General features: G+C 42.8%; 1 protein-coding gene across 4 annotated transcripts in view; it reads right to left on the bottom strand.

Annotated features, from left to right (window-relative positions):
- The window catches only part of LOC148036682 (Met-10+ like family protein), a 139,631-nt gene extending 129,165 nt beyond the window's left edge, over window positions 1–10,466 (bottom strand). Inside the window, exons 1-2 of one of the 4 annotated variants that reach the window (XR_015690974.1) lie at window positions 9,373–10,466; window positions 9,118–9,267 (exon numbers count right to left, since the gene is read on the bottom strand). Coding sequence is in view for 3 of the 4 variants with exons in the window: in XM_087678728.1 (XP_087534854.1) it covers window positions 9,118–9,267; window positions 9,373–10,320 (1,098 nt within the window). In the remaining variant the exon portion in view is untranslated. The remainder of the gene's footprint in view (window positions 1–9,117; window positions 9,268–9,372) is intronic. The other 3 variants (XM_087678728.1, XM_087678729.1, XM_087678727.1) reach the window with 3 other exon arrangements.
- Between the last annotated feature and the right edge of the window lie 6,363 nt (window positions 10,467–16,829).

The following is a 16,829-nucleotide window of genomic DNA, read 5'->3' as shown; positions in this document are numbered from 1 at the left end:
GACAATGATGGTGATGTACTTCTTGCTTCTTCTTTGAGTGCACATGCATTGATTGCAGATTCAAAGGATGATACACACACTTGGATACTTAATTTAGGTGTGTCCTTTCATGTCACACCACATCATGAGTGGTTCTCTGACTACAATGGTGGTGTACATGGTGTTGTCCACTTTGGGGATAACTATATATGTAAAATTGCAGACATTGGCAGTGTAGCACGGAATCCTGTCTTTCACGCAAAGACAAAGCACATACAGGTGAAGTATCACTTATCAAGGATGTACTTGACAGCAAAGGCATTGAACTTGTCAAGGTACATACAGATGATAACCCTGCAAACCTTCTCACGAAGGGTCTTCCAACCGAGCAGTTTGCTCATAGCCGCCAGATGATGGGGGTTGGATAGTATATGTGTCTTTCAGCTTTGTACATACATAGACTTAGTTGATTCTTTCCTCTACCTTCAGGCACGTTGCCTTTAGGTGGGAGGTTGTTGGGAATAAAAGCTCACCGTGCCTTTTACCGTGTTCGGGTGTGAACGCACCCTTACACTCTTGTACTTTATATATATTATCAAAACCTAAAAAGTGGTACACTAGTCTTTGTATCGAACATCAAGTGTTGTGCTCACTCTCCTCTCTACTGCTCTCTACTCTCTCTCTCTGTGTTATCAGTCGCATTCACTCTTGGCTCACAAAAAATCTCCATCATGAAATAATGAAGTGAATCTAATACAAGGGTGCCGTAGTACGAAGGATGCCCTGGAGCAAGAACATTGCCGTCGAAGAGGAGCCTCTAAATCCGCAATGCACGGATGATGAGGTGATGCCTAGAGCAGGGAGACTACCGTCAAAGGATAAGAAGTCTCTAAGTCTGCAAACACGAGTATGAAGACTAATGCTAGCTACTGGAGAGTGACGCCGAAGAAGACGGAAGAGCCAGAAATTGAAAACACAAATGTATCAACCTCTAATGATGGAAGCACTAGTTGTGATGTGACGCCAGATGGAGGAGGATGAGCCATGCTGCCTTAATGCAAGAAATAGTGGTCTCTAGAGCTATCACCAACTAGAGGAGGAGATCGCCTAATCTAGAGGAGCCACCACGAAGTCAAAACACAAGCAGGGCCTGAAGATGATGTCATCAACAGTGGGTCATTATGCCTAGAAGAGATGGAGCTAACACCAAGTGGAAGTTGATATCGCCAAGAGGTAGAGTGTTGTCGCCAAGGTGTGGATGGTCACCAACAGGAGAGCAGAAGCCACTGCTGTTGAGCCAAAACGTGCATTACTTGCTAATTAGCCTCTTAAACAATCCCAAAACACACTAAAAAATGCTCTTTTAGAGTAAAACCCTAAAACGAGAAGCGGTTTGAGAGAGTTCATTGGAAACCCTAAAATGGGGAGCAGTTCGAGAGAGTTTAGTAGAAACCCTAATTTTTGGGGCACCCTTCCACATCTATAAATAGATAGGCCCCATTCAGCCTCATTCCGTCTATGCAAGTTTCACACTCTCCAGTGCAGATTTCAGCCATCAGTCTACCACCACCTGGCTGTCTAGCCCTCACGACTGCTGTCACCTCTCCCTCCAACCTCGCAGTGACCTGGCGCCTTCTTCCAACTGTCGCCCACTATCAGGCGCCATCTCCCAGGCTGCATTTGGCCTCCAGCTCTGCCATTGCCAGCATCTCCAACATCAAGCGACATCCTATAGCCTGCGTTTGCATCCTTCTGGAGCCGCCTGATATTATCTCCCCCATCTGCAGTTGTCGCCTTTGTCTCTGGCAGCCCCTGGTGTCAACGTTCTTCAATTTCCTCTCTCTTCACACTCCAATTGGTGGTCACAGACTTGGGATCCGTCTCTGGTGGACGTCACACTACGGCATTGCTCTACCCTTGAGCACACTGTACACTCTTACATTCATTTACAGCATTCATTCACTTCAAAGTTGTGTTCTCTCTCCCTTCTTCTGTTTGTGTTTGAGTTTCTGTGTTTGAGTTTTGAGTTTTACGTTTAGGGTTTGAGTTTTGCCCTCTATGTCTGTGTCTGTCCCTTTGTGTTTCTATCATGGTCGTACACTCTGTGGCCTCAGTGCAAACCCTAGCAATTTTCTTCACAACTGCCACTATAAACACAGCCCAAGGCAACTAGAGACTAGCGTTGCCAAGGATTGAGACAATAGAAAGGTGAGGAGAGAGAGATGACGGTCTCATGAAGTGAGTGAAAGAAATGGGTGAAGAATGAATGGGAGGTGTCGTATATATAGACAAAAAACAATCTTGAGTCTTGCCCACTCAAGTCTCTTGTACGACGCTTTGACACTCTTGGAAGACCCTAGAAAGCCTTTTTGGGGCTGGAAATTGAAACCAAAAATGGGAATGAAGAAGGGAAACTGTACGGAATGATGTGGTTTCTCAACACACTCAAGACTATCTATGTTTATAAATAGGGCACTAACTCCTTTCACTCCACACATTCATTCACTGGCTCCTTCCATCAAATCACTCTATTCTATCAATCTCCACTCTATACCTCAGCCTCTCCACTACTATCTACATCCCTACTCGAAGGACGTCTAAGTTCATGGATGATCCTATCCAGTTGTCTGCTGCCTAGCACCCTGTTCCACACATAGCAAGCTGCATTTACAGGTCAGATGCTGCCACCCAACTGGTCTACATTGTTTGGCTGATAGGCGTCATCAAGATTGCTGCACGCAACATCTTTTCTACCAGCTAGGATTTGCATTTTGCAGTCTTGAACTCTTTTGGCATCCATTCCATCTCCAACAAACAGTTTGCTCCCCCAAAGTGCTGCATTTTGCTGCTGTTGGGTCCTCTACTATTGCGTTTCAGCCAAAGGCAGGCCACCCTACTATCCTACTCACTCGAAAGCCTGGTGGTCATTGATGATCGTCCTCCCTCACCCCAATGGCATTCGAGGACTGTATTTCGCTCCCTCTATAGCTGTCCTTCACCATTTGCCTTCGATACCTACTGCCTAGAGCACTGTCTTTCACTCCCTTCACTATGCAAATTCCCCCTAGATACTACTGCTTGATCAACCGAGACAGTGCAGTCATCTTCGAGCTTTGCTCCATTGTATGAGCATAATTCAATGTATATCATTCTTTACTTTTCTTCCTGATTTTTTCTTCTCTTAGTAATCGCCGTACACTCTGTGTTTCTCCCCGCAACCCCTACTGTCTCTCTAATGTGGTATGAGTGCATACCATCACATCACTTTTCTTGATACCATTGAGGAAGATGGAGTAGGAGTTTCCAAAGCATCCACTTCATGTCAAGGGTGACAACCTCCTCTTGGGCCTTTGCCATTGCATTGCTACTTTGATTGGAGAGGGAGGGAGTATTTCAGGATCCCATCGGCTAGGGATTAAGCAATTTGGGGGACATGGGCCACATTGATCAGCCACTTTTGTCAAGTGAATGAGAAGCCTCGCCATGCTACTTGTCATGGTCTTACCATAAAACTTGCAAGTCCATTTGTAGCAATTCGACTTGCTCATGGCCTTCTCAAGATTTGGGTTTTATAAACCAAAAGCTTTGTGAAGAGACTTAGGCATCACAGAGAAGAGGGAGGAGAAAGAAGGAGAGGGAGAGAAAGAGGGATTTTGGGAAGGGAGAGGGAAAAGGAGTATGGATGAAAGTGAGAAAGAAAGAAAGAAAAAAAGAGATATCAACATCTACTAAAGACCAACTTGGCCTCTAAGACATATCCGTCTACAAGAGAATATCCTCATGGTATCATAAAAGTGAAAAGTGAAATATCCTATCAAATGTGCAATGAGTGTGTGCATCATCATCTAGGCAAGCTATCAATGTATACAAGTATGTCCATCTGGGAACATGAGACTACAAGCGTGTGAGGTACAACAACGCCATGCAAATCTAACTCCATTCATTGAGGATGGGGAGATGTAAGATGCGATAGTGCGAGCCACGGGGGCTCTCTTGGAACAGGTTCCTGAGTATCTCCAAGATACGAGAGCTAGTGTGACAGGCCAAGTGCATCTCATGTTGCTATAAAATCCAGGTGACCTCCCTCTAGTGTGAGTAGGGCTACCTCCGGCTAAAGGCAATGGATCATCATGCGACTCTGATCTCCTATGCCCTCTATAGGGACACCCCTCTCAAACTAGTAGGGATGCTAACTCTCTGGATCTCCAATATATAGCTGCCCAAATATATTTGATCCAGTGCGCTCATTATTGACCTAATGGTCTACAGCCCTTGGTACAGTGTGTGATCTCTCTCTTGTATCTAGGCATATGCACTACATTTGCATAAGAAATGCTCCTCCATCTCTACCTCCTCATGGCACAATCTGCATATCCTCCTCCTTGGGGACTCTTGAGGCTCTACCTATCTCTATCTACAACTCGTCTAATAAAACTGTGATCTAGCCAATGGCAACTCGCATGGCCTATGGCATGTGTAACAATCCATGTACAAGGGTCTGATGATGAATCCATCCTCAGTGAAGCTCATGAAAGAATCTCTATAGTATTGCATCTTCATGGCAAGAGGAGTTACGGGTGCCACCCAATCCTATACGTATGTCTCTAGCATAGGTCTCGCATGATGATCACGTTCCTCTCTATCCATGGGAGCTAGACAAGAGGTGAATCAAGGTCATACTAAAAGGAGTGAAGGCTCGTCATGTCTAGATCATATCTAGCAAGTAGCCACTCCACCTGGAAGTACAATGAGCTCTCACATCCTTCACGAGACATCTATCAAGAAGCCACCAATGCTCACAGTCATGATGATTAAAGTGTCATTCTTCATACTCTCAATCATCATTTTGGCGGTCCTCATAGTCCCAATCCACACAATCTCACCAACTGTATTATCTACCATCTAAATCCTTTAAAAACACCAATATAAACCCAACGAAACAATGCTATTGTTGATAAAAATGATCTTAAAAAACTAACATCAACCTGCAAAGGTCCATGGCGGCTTGCTAAATCATAGGTTGGGTATCCATCCTCCTCTCTACATGCCATTGTTGTATGTATTATGATATTGTAAGATTCTAGCAGACCTTCTACTATGGCATGAGACATGGTGGGGTTCTTAAGGGCTTGTATGCATATCTGTTAGAAGTGGATGCAACGATGGAAGCATGAGAATCTGCTGTAATAAACTGCACAACACAAGAAAGAAGAAAGTCTACAAAAGAAAAGAAGAACACTGCACAGAAAGAACTTGAAGAATGCTCAAAAAATGGAATCCATATACCAAGACATGAGAAAGTCAAATACAATGGTGAGTCACCGCGACTATGTGGGCAATGGTACTAGCTCCCTCTCTCAAACAATCTTCAGCCTGCCTCACCTGCCGGACATTGTCCATCCTTTCCGGGATTTTTCTGAGCATTCCTGGCATTTTTACCAGCATTAAATGCTGGTCGGATCAGCATTAAATGCTGGTCGGACATATTTATGGCCTCAAATTTCAGGTCGGCCAGTTTTTGGGTTTTTTTGCTATTTATAGCCATTTCCCACTTGGCAGTCAGTTGTATTATCATCTTCCCTCCTTCTTTGGCAGGTGCACACTCCGACTCCGTCATCTTCCTCCGTCTTCGGTGCTGCCGTCATCATCAGCCTGATCTGGTGCCCTCACTGACACTTTGGGCTGCGTGCAGGGACTGATCAGTCCATTTCAGTGTATTCAGCATTCATTTCAGTCAGTGCAGATTTTCTTCCTTCATTCCCTGCTTTCTCTCTCTCCTCCTCTGTGTTCGTGTTCTTCCGTTGCGCACTCTCACAGTACCCACCACACTAAATTACACACACAAACTCACTCATGAGCTAACTAATCTTGTAACACTCTCTCTCGGATCATGGGGGATCTAGTACAATACAATGATGCAATGATAAACACATCATAGTGCATACAACAATGACCACAATGGACCATGGATACCCAAGCATTGGGTGATCAAGCCACCACCAAGGTACCTCGAAAAGATCTTAATGTCAATGTCAATCCTACCAACTCCTAAAAATAGAAAAGAATCATAGCAACTCTCTATGTCTGTTAGCAATGCCTCATAGTAGCATACATGACTATCCTATCAACAATGCCTCCTACCATATGTGGCCATGGATTCCCCACCTTCAACCAAACCACAGAAGTGTCCCCTCATGCGAGTCCAATCTTACTCTCTTAAGAAACAATCCATCATGAGCTTAGATGTCAATCTCAGCTCCACAATTTCAAAACCTGTCAAACTTCAATCAATGCAAAAGGGAGGCCCTTCTCTATATCCTTTGCACCTCTATACCTGTATAGATAAGGCTCACCTACCCCACCTCGCATCCCTCTCAGACTTCTTCTCTACCACTAGAGAATCGAGAGGAATGACCGCATACCAATACTAGAAAGCAACAGAGGGAGGGGCAGCCATGCCCTTTCCCTTCTCAAAAGAAGATGACCCCTTGCGTGCCTTGTCTTTCACCTTGATCGAAGGATCTGAATTGAAGTTGGAGTCGGAGTTGGAGAAGGAGAAGGATAATGACTCATCGGACAAGTCTATATCTTGCACTTCTTCTTCTTCTTTGCCTTCTCCTTCCATGAAACTGCTTACTCCTTGCAATCCTTGTGTAGGTGCCCCTTCTAACCACAGTGAGAACATTGGGCTTTCATCTTCTTCTTTGTGTCACCTCTCTTTGAAGTGAAAAAGCCTCATCCTGGCCACCATGTCGAGATAGACGTCTTCCCCTATAACCTCAAGGATGCCTCATGCTCAAGCAGCATAGAGGACAGATGAGTGAAGCTCACTTGTGTCGAGCATGCCTAGGCCTATAAATACGGCCACTCCATCAAACTTTGGAGGAATCTTGTAGAGTACAATCCCTAATAGATGAGCCTCAAGAAGCACAGACTACATGTAACAAACCTAATCCTGTAGCTATGTAACACGAAGTAAGAAAGCCTAGATAGTATCCTTCAATTCGAACTTCATATGCTAGAGCTGACCATCATAGAGGGTCACTGCACACATGGTCGATGGAGTTTTGTACAACATCCGAAGCTTCTCCCACACCTCTAAAGCTGTCTTGCAAGAGGTGACCACTGGTAGAACTTCTTTAGAAATGCATCAGAGAAGAGCGGAATATGCACGAGCATCATCTATATCCCATGTAAGCACAACTTCGTCATACTTGTCACGGTCCCAATCTAGAAGAGAACTTGGAATCCACGGCCGCACAATAGCTCTTGAAACCATGTACCATAATCATTTCTGCACAAACCATGCTTTCATAGCAACACTCTAAATTAGGTAATCAGGACCGTGAAGTTTAACATCAGTGGAGCGGCAGCAATGGGTGCCATTTGGAGAGAATAGGATGAGAAAATAAAAGGAAATATGAGAGAGAGAGAGAGAGAGAGAGAGTACGGCCAAAACACAGTAGAGATTGAACTCTTAGGAGTTCCCACATTATGTAGAGACAGCTAATCACAAAAACAACTGCTGAAACAGGGAAAATCTGATCAAACACAGCAAAAAAAGGATCAGAAAGAAAGAAGACAGCCAAGAATCATTGCTAGAAGCCTGAAAATGCAGGCAAACAGCAATAAAATAGTGCAAAATTTTCAAGACGCATGCAGCAGGAGGTAGAAAACGGTTTGGCCCAAAATCGAGTCACTTGGGCAGCAGTAGTCAAGAAGATGCCAATCAGCAGCAGGAAAGTGTGAGGGCAGACTGTCCACAGCAGAAAACAGCATCTACAGCCCAAACACAGACATCTGACACCATGTCAAAAGTGAGTACAGCAATGGAAGCATGAGAATTCGTTGTAATAGACTCCACAACACAAGAAAGAAGAAAGAATACACATGAAAAGAACACTATGAAAAAAGAACTCAGAAGAATGCTCGGGAAATGGAATCCATATACCAAGACATGAGACAATTGAACACAACAATGAGTCACCAACTCTGTGGGCACTAGCACTGGCTTCCTCTCTCCAATAGGACCTGCTCTGGAAGTATGTAACTAATGAATGACTGGAGGAGAAGGGAACCAGAGAATGAATAGGCCAAATTAGGCCAATAACATAAATCAGGTCGGCCAGCATCTAGGCCACTAATAAATTCACGCCGGCCATAAGATAATGGCTAAAACCTCATAAATCGGGTGCCAAAAAAATGCATGAATGAAATATTGTGCCTAGCCCACTAAATCACACAAACTGACTCCCTTTGAGCTGACTAATCTACTAATATGTGCATTCCTCCACTCTACATCACCTCGCATCCATTGCATCCTTGGAGAGAGAGGGAGACTGGAAGCATTGATGCTATTATATTGTTTATCTCATGCTTCTCTTTATGGATTTCATTGCCAATTCATTATGAGTTCCTTCATCTCTCACTATTCTTTCTACCAGAGTTTATGATTTGTCTTTCATGCTTCCTTCACTTGCGCATTCTCACACTTCCCCCTTCCATCCTTTGTAAGCAAGTATTCCCGCATTTAATTTTCTTCAATGTCCACTTCTTTGATTGAAGCTGGGCCTGGACCCTGTTTCACAAAAGGTTAGCCCAAATTTTCAATGGGTAATACTAAGGGAGGTGTGCCCAATCTCAATAGCCCTGATTTGAAAGTTAACTATGACCTTTAAAAACAAACATACTCTTGCAATATCATCTTCTAGAACACAAACTGTAAAGAGAAGAGGAAGAGAAAGAGTGCATAAAAGAGACCGTGCTATTCAGTAATGCCACCTTCAAAAGGGTATGTAATGGCCAGCCTTCAAGTTTCCAATGTACAACCTTGACTTTACTCCTCCTCCAAAATCTGTCTCTCTTTCTTTTTTATATATGGTTCAACAGACTCCATGGACCAAGAAGCAAAACTGACACAATATTTTAAGCATCATCAGTCCATGCCTACCATTGACGCTAGCTCTTCCAAGGACTAGAGTTCATCAAACAATGGAAGTAAGACAAACTCTCGATTGACCTCTTTTGGTCTTTCATAGAGGATGACTTTTTTAATTATATACGGTAGCACACTCTAAGGATCAAGAAGCAAATTTGAATTGATGATTTAAACACAGAATCCACACTTATAAGCATTACCTCTTCCAATGACCAGAAATCATAGAACAAGGTCAGCTTGCAAGGGACAATTTCTCGATTCAATCTCCTGTTTGTTGGGACTACTGCCTTTCTGTTGCTTCGAACTGTTGACCTTTCCTTTGCCTTGGCTATTTGTTGGTTAAGTAATGTCTGCAACATATTATACTCATCAAATTCAAGAAGTGTGACTATATACTCAAGTTAGTTCGGTTAAAATAGCAAAGACTTAAAATCTGTGAAGTGAACAAAACAGACCTGAATGGCTATAGGAAGCTCTGTGACAGACTTTCTTGCATACTGTGGATCCAAAAGCAACAAGCGTGATGGCCCCCTCCACTTTTTCATGCCAAACCCCATTCTTTCAAGGCTAATCTCAAATTCTTGTCTGTCATCCTGAGAAGTATCCACTTCTACCATATAAGACTTCTTATGAGACTTTGTGGCATCATTGCCCTTAGGCTTCATCTTCTTTTGAAAAACATTCTGGCCTGATCGTGATATCCCCTCTAAAGCTGGAAACTGCAAAGAGCCTTGGACTCTGAATTTATCTGCAGCCTGATCTCTTTCGATCAAACCACTGGAAGGCTTCTTAGTGCCGTACACTGCCTGTAGGATAGAATCTGTGTCTACTTCAGTGTGTTTCTTGCCTGTCCTCAGCAACCTCTTAGCATTTTCATCAAGGTCGTCGCCATCAACTCTAGCAACATTGTTTATCTTTGGCCAATTCAGCAGATGTCCCTGAAGACAATGCGCAATGCTTTTGGATTCCACTGCAGGTACCCGCAATGCTGCAAGATGGTACACTCGGGCGAATTCAAGCTTGTCAAATGGCTTTAGGTAAGGCTGAGGGATAGCACTTAACGTGTCAGTATCAGTGTCAATCTCTGTGTCAGTATCAGCATCTACATCTGCATCCGTATCTGTTAAATATGTACCCCTGTCACTGTCCCATGCTGAATAATTGTCTTTGTAGAAGCATACATCATTATGATTTTCGACATATGAACTGTTGTTACTGCCCTGAAACAAACATGAACCTTGGCCTTCAATGTCGACCAGCCTGGTGAACTTCTGCCCTCGTCGCAAAGATGGCCTGTTCTCAATGTCAAGGCGAAATTTGGATGGTGCGCTGATCAACTCCAGTGTAGTCGAAGCAATCACGATTGGTCTTGCAAGGGCTTGCGAAAAGAACTGCGAAACCATCCTGGTTGTGAGCCTGAACACTGCATTTCACCCCTGCACCGTCTATCTCTCGTGCTAATTCTCTTGCTAGCAGGGAATAGCTTTGAGGTGGCAAAAGATTTATTATCCCTTGAGCAATTCCAAGAGTTCACGTTAGTAGTAGTGGTAATGGTGGTAGTTGTTGTTGTTGTTGTTGTTTTTAGTGTTGTTGTGGCGGTGGTGGTTATTACTACTACTACTAATGACTTAGTACTAGGACTATGCACAATTGATCGAAACAAAGTTGGTCCATACAGTCGCATACACGACTTTCCCTTAAGTGTACGCTTGATGCCACTACGCCATACGCTTCCTTCTCTTGAGCCTTCAGCAACAAATGGGATGACACCCAAAGTGGGTTGATGCTCCTGGGCTACAAGAAGCCATGTGTCTTTAAGATTATATCTTCATTGTGAGGTTTATGTGGTTGAGATTATGGTGGGTGCTTGTCTTTACATTAATGCTTGTCCTCAAGAAACCATACTCAATGCAATCATTTGTGTCATAGAATCCCTACTTAACAAAGCTAATTTCCATGTGTATTATTATATGAGTGTTGACATGGCAAGCTCAATACATGCAGACAAGGGGATTGCTTAACTAGATGAGTTTGCATATCTACATTAGCACATTGGTAGTCATCATGGCCCTCACATGGCCACTGACTCTACTCATTTATTAGATTCGGTTAGTTACATCTACTTAAAGTTGGCATAGTTAAAAATAGGAAAGTGTTCTGGTCTCCATCTCTCTTCTTGCGTTTTAGAGTGAGCTTCTCCTTATATCTATTGTGTATGTTAGGTGCTTTGATTCAAACAAGTCTCCTCACCATGCAAGTTTTGTCATGGTATTAAAGATACACCACTCTCATAGGCTATTTTGGAACCTAAAGTGAAGGAGAATAAGCAAGAATTTATCAAGTAAGCAATCGGTAATAAGCTCTCCTATTTTCTCATTCTTTGCCTTAGATATTGCGCGTGGAGGCAACCAAAGCAAGGAAAAGCAAAAATCTCAATTCAATGTCAAATTTGGTGTGCAAGTAATGCATTGTGTATACTACAAAGTTGAGGCCGTTAGATGGCCATTATTTTCTTGGCCATTTGAGCCCTGCTTTTTCTTTTAAGTTAAAGCCGATTAGGGCCCCGTTTTAGCTACGTAACGTCATGGATAGTAGTTTGAAACACTTGCTTGCTATTTGACACTGAGATTTGCAATAATGTATGAGAGTAGTGGAGATCCTACCAATAAGAAGCTAGACAAGAATAACCACTCTTCATGGAAGTTTCAGAAAAGGAGCCAAAACTAGGCAATCCTTTGACTATAGAGGAATTAAAGATATGGGAAAGAATAGAATGAAAAAGGACAAAAAAACAATGGATTGGTTATTTGCACGATTGATAATAGTAGGTTAGGGCATATAAAAAATGCAAAGAACATTCATGTACCTTAGACCACCTTTGAAAATATATTATATGCAAATACAAAGGTGAGGAAGATTCAACTCAAGCAAGAGTTGAGTACTTTGAAGAAAGGGAAGATGTCTGTAAGTGAGTATGTACTAAAAGTGAGAAGCATTGCAGATGCCTTGGCAACCATTGATGCAATGCCTAACGATGATGACTTGGTTTCATCTAGCTTATGTGGGCTTAACAACAAAAACACTTGGAAATCCTTTGTTACTTCTATCTATGTATGAAAGTTGTTTCCTAACTTTGATGAGTTAATCTCTCTTATAATTACAAAAGAGATCAATACGTAAGGCAATTCTTTAGAAAGAAATTGTGATCAAGTCCAAGCATCCTACTCAAGTTTAGGAGGGGGACAAGATCCTCTTAAATAGGTCGTGGTATGGGACATCCCGGTGGCAACCAACAAAACAAATTTAGTTATATATAGATGTTAGGAGGTTGTGGAAAAAATTTCAAGGCAAGGGGAGCTCAAAGAAAGGGGTGGAATGCAAAATAGAGGTCTCATAACATTAGCATTGTTTGTCACTATTATGGAATAACAAGTCATATTTCATCCCATATTTCTGATAAGAAAGATGACATGAGAAGTAGTAAATTGTGGAAGCAAACATTTTGTTGCTCCAAAGGAGGAAATCAATGCAGTCAAAAAGGTTGGTTTCAAGTTTACATGCATTTAAAGTTGCAAAATTATATAAATCTTTTAAAGCATGTTGGTGTGGGAAGCAAGCAAGACAACCTTTTTCACTTGAAAAGTTTGAAGAAAAATTATACTTGATGTTGTTCATGCAAGTATTTGAGGGCTTGTAAAACAAAATGTATCCCCTGGTGAGACTAAGTACTTTGCTACATTTATTGACGATGATTCTAGAAAAATATGGATGTATTTTATGAAAGAAAAGAGTGAAGTATTGAGCACGTCAAAACTTGTAAGACTATTGTTGAAAGCAAGTTTGAAAATCACGTTTGATGGAGGGGGAGAATATTTCCCTAATAAGTTAATAAAAGAACAGTATACTTGAAGGTATAGATGAAGCAAAATGGGGTTTTTGAAATAAAAAATAGACATCCTACAAATTTCGCATGAGCCTTCATGGTTGAAAAATATGTACCAATGTATTTTTGGTCTAAGGCCGCTCATCCTACTATATATACTATGAATTGCACTACCACATATGCAACTCATGGTATAACCCTTGAAGAATGCTTTACAAGCAAGAAGCTTGATATATATAACGTGTCCACCTGCTCACTTGCAGGACACGTCTTAGCAGCCCATCGGGAAGAGAGTCAAGAAAGCGCCGCCCGACGGAATGTCATGGGGTTTGCGATCTAGGTCCTCCCGAGTCTACCACAAAGCGGAAGCATTCCGGCCATTCCCACTTAGGACCAACCTGAATCGGGGTTTTCCTAGTGGTCAATTTCCTAGAATGGTAGCTAGCGTCGAACCCCAGGTGAACTACTTTACGTCGAAACGTCAGGGTCGAAGCGGATCCATACTGCACTTGGTTCAAGGAGAATGGGAAATGAGAGGGATGAAAAGCTCGACCGCTCTGCCCGTAAGGCGTAGTCCCATTCCGTTCCCCTAAAACAGCATCAATCGGAACTCTAACTTCCTAGATTCTAAGTCATCGTTACCTTGCTGTCAATTTCTTTCAAGAAAAGTTCCCGGCTAACCGGGACCACCCATCCGTAGGACAGACCTATGGCCACATCCACCGCACTTTCCTCGGGGTTGCTTTAGTTATCTAATTACCTACCACATTTAGTATGACATGTAAAAATACCTTCCTTAATTAGCCAATTAATCACCGATTCCTTCACGTAATCTTAGCACTTGACGTAGAAAAAAAGTGTCAAACAAGTTCCTTTTCAACAAGTTATCTTATTAATCAGTCTTTGGAATACATCATAATAATCCAGCCGAAGGCTAATCCATAAATCCACCCAAAGGCAATCCATAATCCGCCCGAAGGCTATCCATAATCCGCCCGAAGGCAATCCAGTAATCCTCAAGGATTACTAATCCAAGTTTCCGCCCGTAGACTAGTATGCGGGCCTCGAGATCCAATCCCAAGTCACATCGGCCTCTTGTGCAGGACCCGAAGGCAAGGGAGTTACGGCTAGAGCCTCCCCTGGCACCCAAGCGTCCTCCTGCTCCAAGTAGCACCCACGAAGAGACCTCTCACGGCGGGTTCGGTCCACGTACCTAGCGCGGCTAACAACTCCCTTGGTTAGGGTCAGGCAGACAGTCGAGGGTAACTGATGCTGCCTCTCCCTTCAGGCCTTCAACCTGAAGCATTAATTATTTTTCCATCTTTAGTTCTTTGAGCAAAGCAATACAAACAATGCTCCTAAATTGTACAAACACAATCAATCTAGTGGTCGTTTGTTTGGCCAACTGCGAAGGTGTGAATTCTTCTCTCCGAATGCATCCAGCATTCAATTTGGGTTCAATTGCGACTTGGCAAGATCCCAAGGGTTTCATTGCTTATTTACCCTTTTATCCTTGGGTTAGGGTTTATACCCTATTAACCCAAATTAACCAACACCTTAGGTTTCTTGAGTTAAGACAATAAATCTTGGGCAACCTCATCGCCCTAACTTGATTGGTCAATTGCTCGTTACCCTAACTTGGCAACTCAGTAGTAGGATGACTACTCATCCTCTTGCAAATTAATCTTGTACTTGGAACCTGCCAACCTTGTTTCAAGGAGTGGCAAATCTATCTTATGATTTAAACACAAACCCATGTGACATTGCAACTTGTTCCACAAGTGTCGCACCTAACTTATGGGATCATTTCTCCCATCAGACGGCGTTTCTTGGTCAAGAAATACGCTTGATCAAGATGTAGGGTTTGGGATGTCCTCTTGACTCAACCCAACCCTAATATTACTAGGCCAATGACGATTGGCCCTAGGGTTTCTAATCTTAATCGGAAGTCTAGTATTAGGCCAATTCACCCTAGGGTAAAAACCCTAGATCGTTATTGTATGGGCGTCTAATTAACCCTGACATTCCGTGAATGTGGTAGGATCTTGGGATCGAACGTCTTGACTTAGAGTCGCAAGTGCGATACTAGGCAGAATTTTTAACGTACTAAACCCTACCTAGGACTTTGAAGTGTTCGCGTACCAACTAGTTATGCTTTTACGAATCCCTTGAGGGTTATTCCCTTATAAGTGATCTACCTAAAACGATCTAATTGTCTTGCGACAAGAGTGATCTTTGCTTAGAAGAGATGCAAATACTTTTCCTAAGAGATGTGAATAAATAAATTCAAGATACAACATTCCATGCAAGTATGTGAATCATAGACTTTTACTTCTATGCAACTATAAGGTTTGCAATGACCATTTCTTTTCCTTGCTAAAATCATGATGATTGACAATTTGGGGGAATAACTTGCATAAAACCTACATAGATTTACATCAAAAGCTATGCCTACAAACCTTTCGTTTAATGCAATTGAATTTCAGGCTTTAATATGACATGCAACCTTTTCTAGATACAACTTCGATAAATGAAGTTCATGCATGACGAATGTCATAAGACTAATGTTGGCTTAATCCATTCTACGGCACTTAATCCATCTTAAAATGCAAGCATATTCGCATTCAACAGGCAAGTTCATGGTTTCATTTCCATGCAATGCAACTACTTGGACAACATCGACAACGATTATCTCATACGAATCCACAAGTAGAAAATTACTACCTAAATGCCTTATGCGCTTTTCTTTTTCGCGGCCAATCAAGGATGCATTTAAACAATTCCATCTTTTTAAACCTACGCAATATGCGCTTAGGATTTGCAACTTGGAAATACAAGCAACCCAAATGCACGACATGCACTAACTCTTGTAAATCGTCCAAGGAGATAAATTTCCCAAATGTATTTTAACTTGACTACGTGAATTAGAGACATGCGTAAATGCATTTTTCCCATGAAAATTAAATGTGCCTAATGCATTCATTTAATGCAGAATTATTCTTTTAAGAACTTGGGCATGAGGACTCGTAGGGATGTCCACGCGTAGACTTGGGTTGGAGGCTCCCGCGTGTGCACCTCGCGCCTTTTGTTTGGGGGCCATCGATAACGCAATAATTTCATTCCTGCAACTTTCGGCTGAGTCACTCCGCGTATTGAATCTTCTTATGTCTATTATCCCCTCCTTCCGTGCAGGACACGGTCTTAGGGACTTGGTTTTTAAAGCACCCAAGAACACGCGGGGAAACCAGGCTTATGGAAGCCTAGCTTTAGAAGCTTCTATTTGGAACTTCTATGCTTCTGGATCATGACAGAAATGACATGAAGAGGGGGGGGGGGAATGACGACGAAGATGATGATTACGAGGGTGTCGATGATGGCGATGGAGTGGAGTTGGCGGCAGTAGCGTGGCAGCAGGCGGCAGCACGGCGTGGAGGCGGAAACCTGGGGCACCACGGCTGCTATATTCTCTCTCTTTCGTGCCTCCCTTCTCTCTCCTCACACTCCTCTCCCCTACCATGCATCGCCTGAGGGGGAGGGGTTTATTATTAAAAAAATTTACACTAAAGTTATCCAGTAACCCCTTTTTCCCCATGAAGGGTGTTCTCGTGCGACTTGCGGGTTTTAGCCTCGGCCTTTTTTGCACAACATGGTTGGGGGTTTATTAACGCGTGCGCGGGGTAGGGACTTTGTCACTAACATTATTCCGTTGCGAGAGATGACTTAGCACAGCTTTTGCGCGGGGCGTGTAGTGATCAAAGTTCTTTAATATTTCGTGTGGAAATATTACATTCTCTCCCCCTTAGAGGAATCGAGATGCCCTCATCTCGAGAAGAACTGGGGGTTATTGTTGGTTGAGAGTACTTTCATCTATCCAAGTGGCATCCTCATCGGGGTAATTTGTCCACTAGACGAGATATTCTCTCAAGGTTCTGGATCTCAATTGTCTCTCCCTAACATCTAAGATCCTGTCAAGCCGTAGCTCAAGGACTCCTTGGCTAGGCATTACAACTTGTTGATCATCAAGTATGT

This window comes from Lygodium microphyllum, chromosome 5, assembly GCF_053477565.2.
Source record: "Lygodium microphyllum isolate KBCC chromosome 5, Lygodium_microphyllum_v1.1.10, whole genome shotgun sequence".
Classification (NCBI taxonomy): domain Eukaryota; kingdom Viridiplantae; phylum Streptophyta; class Polypodiopsida; order Schizaeales; family Lygodiaceae; genus Lygodium; species Lygodium microphyllum.
The sequence above is the reverse complement of the archived record's forward strand: the minus strand, read 5'-3'. Positions and strand labels throughout refer to the sequence as shown.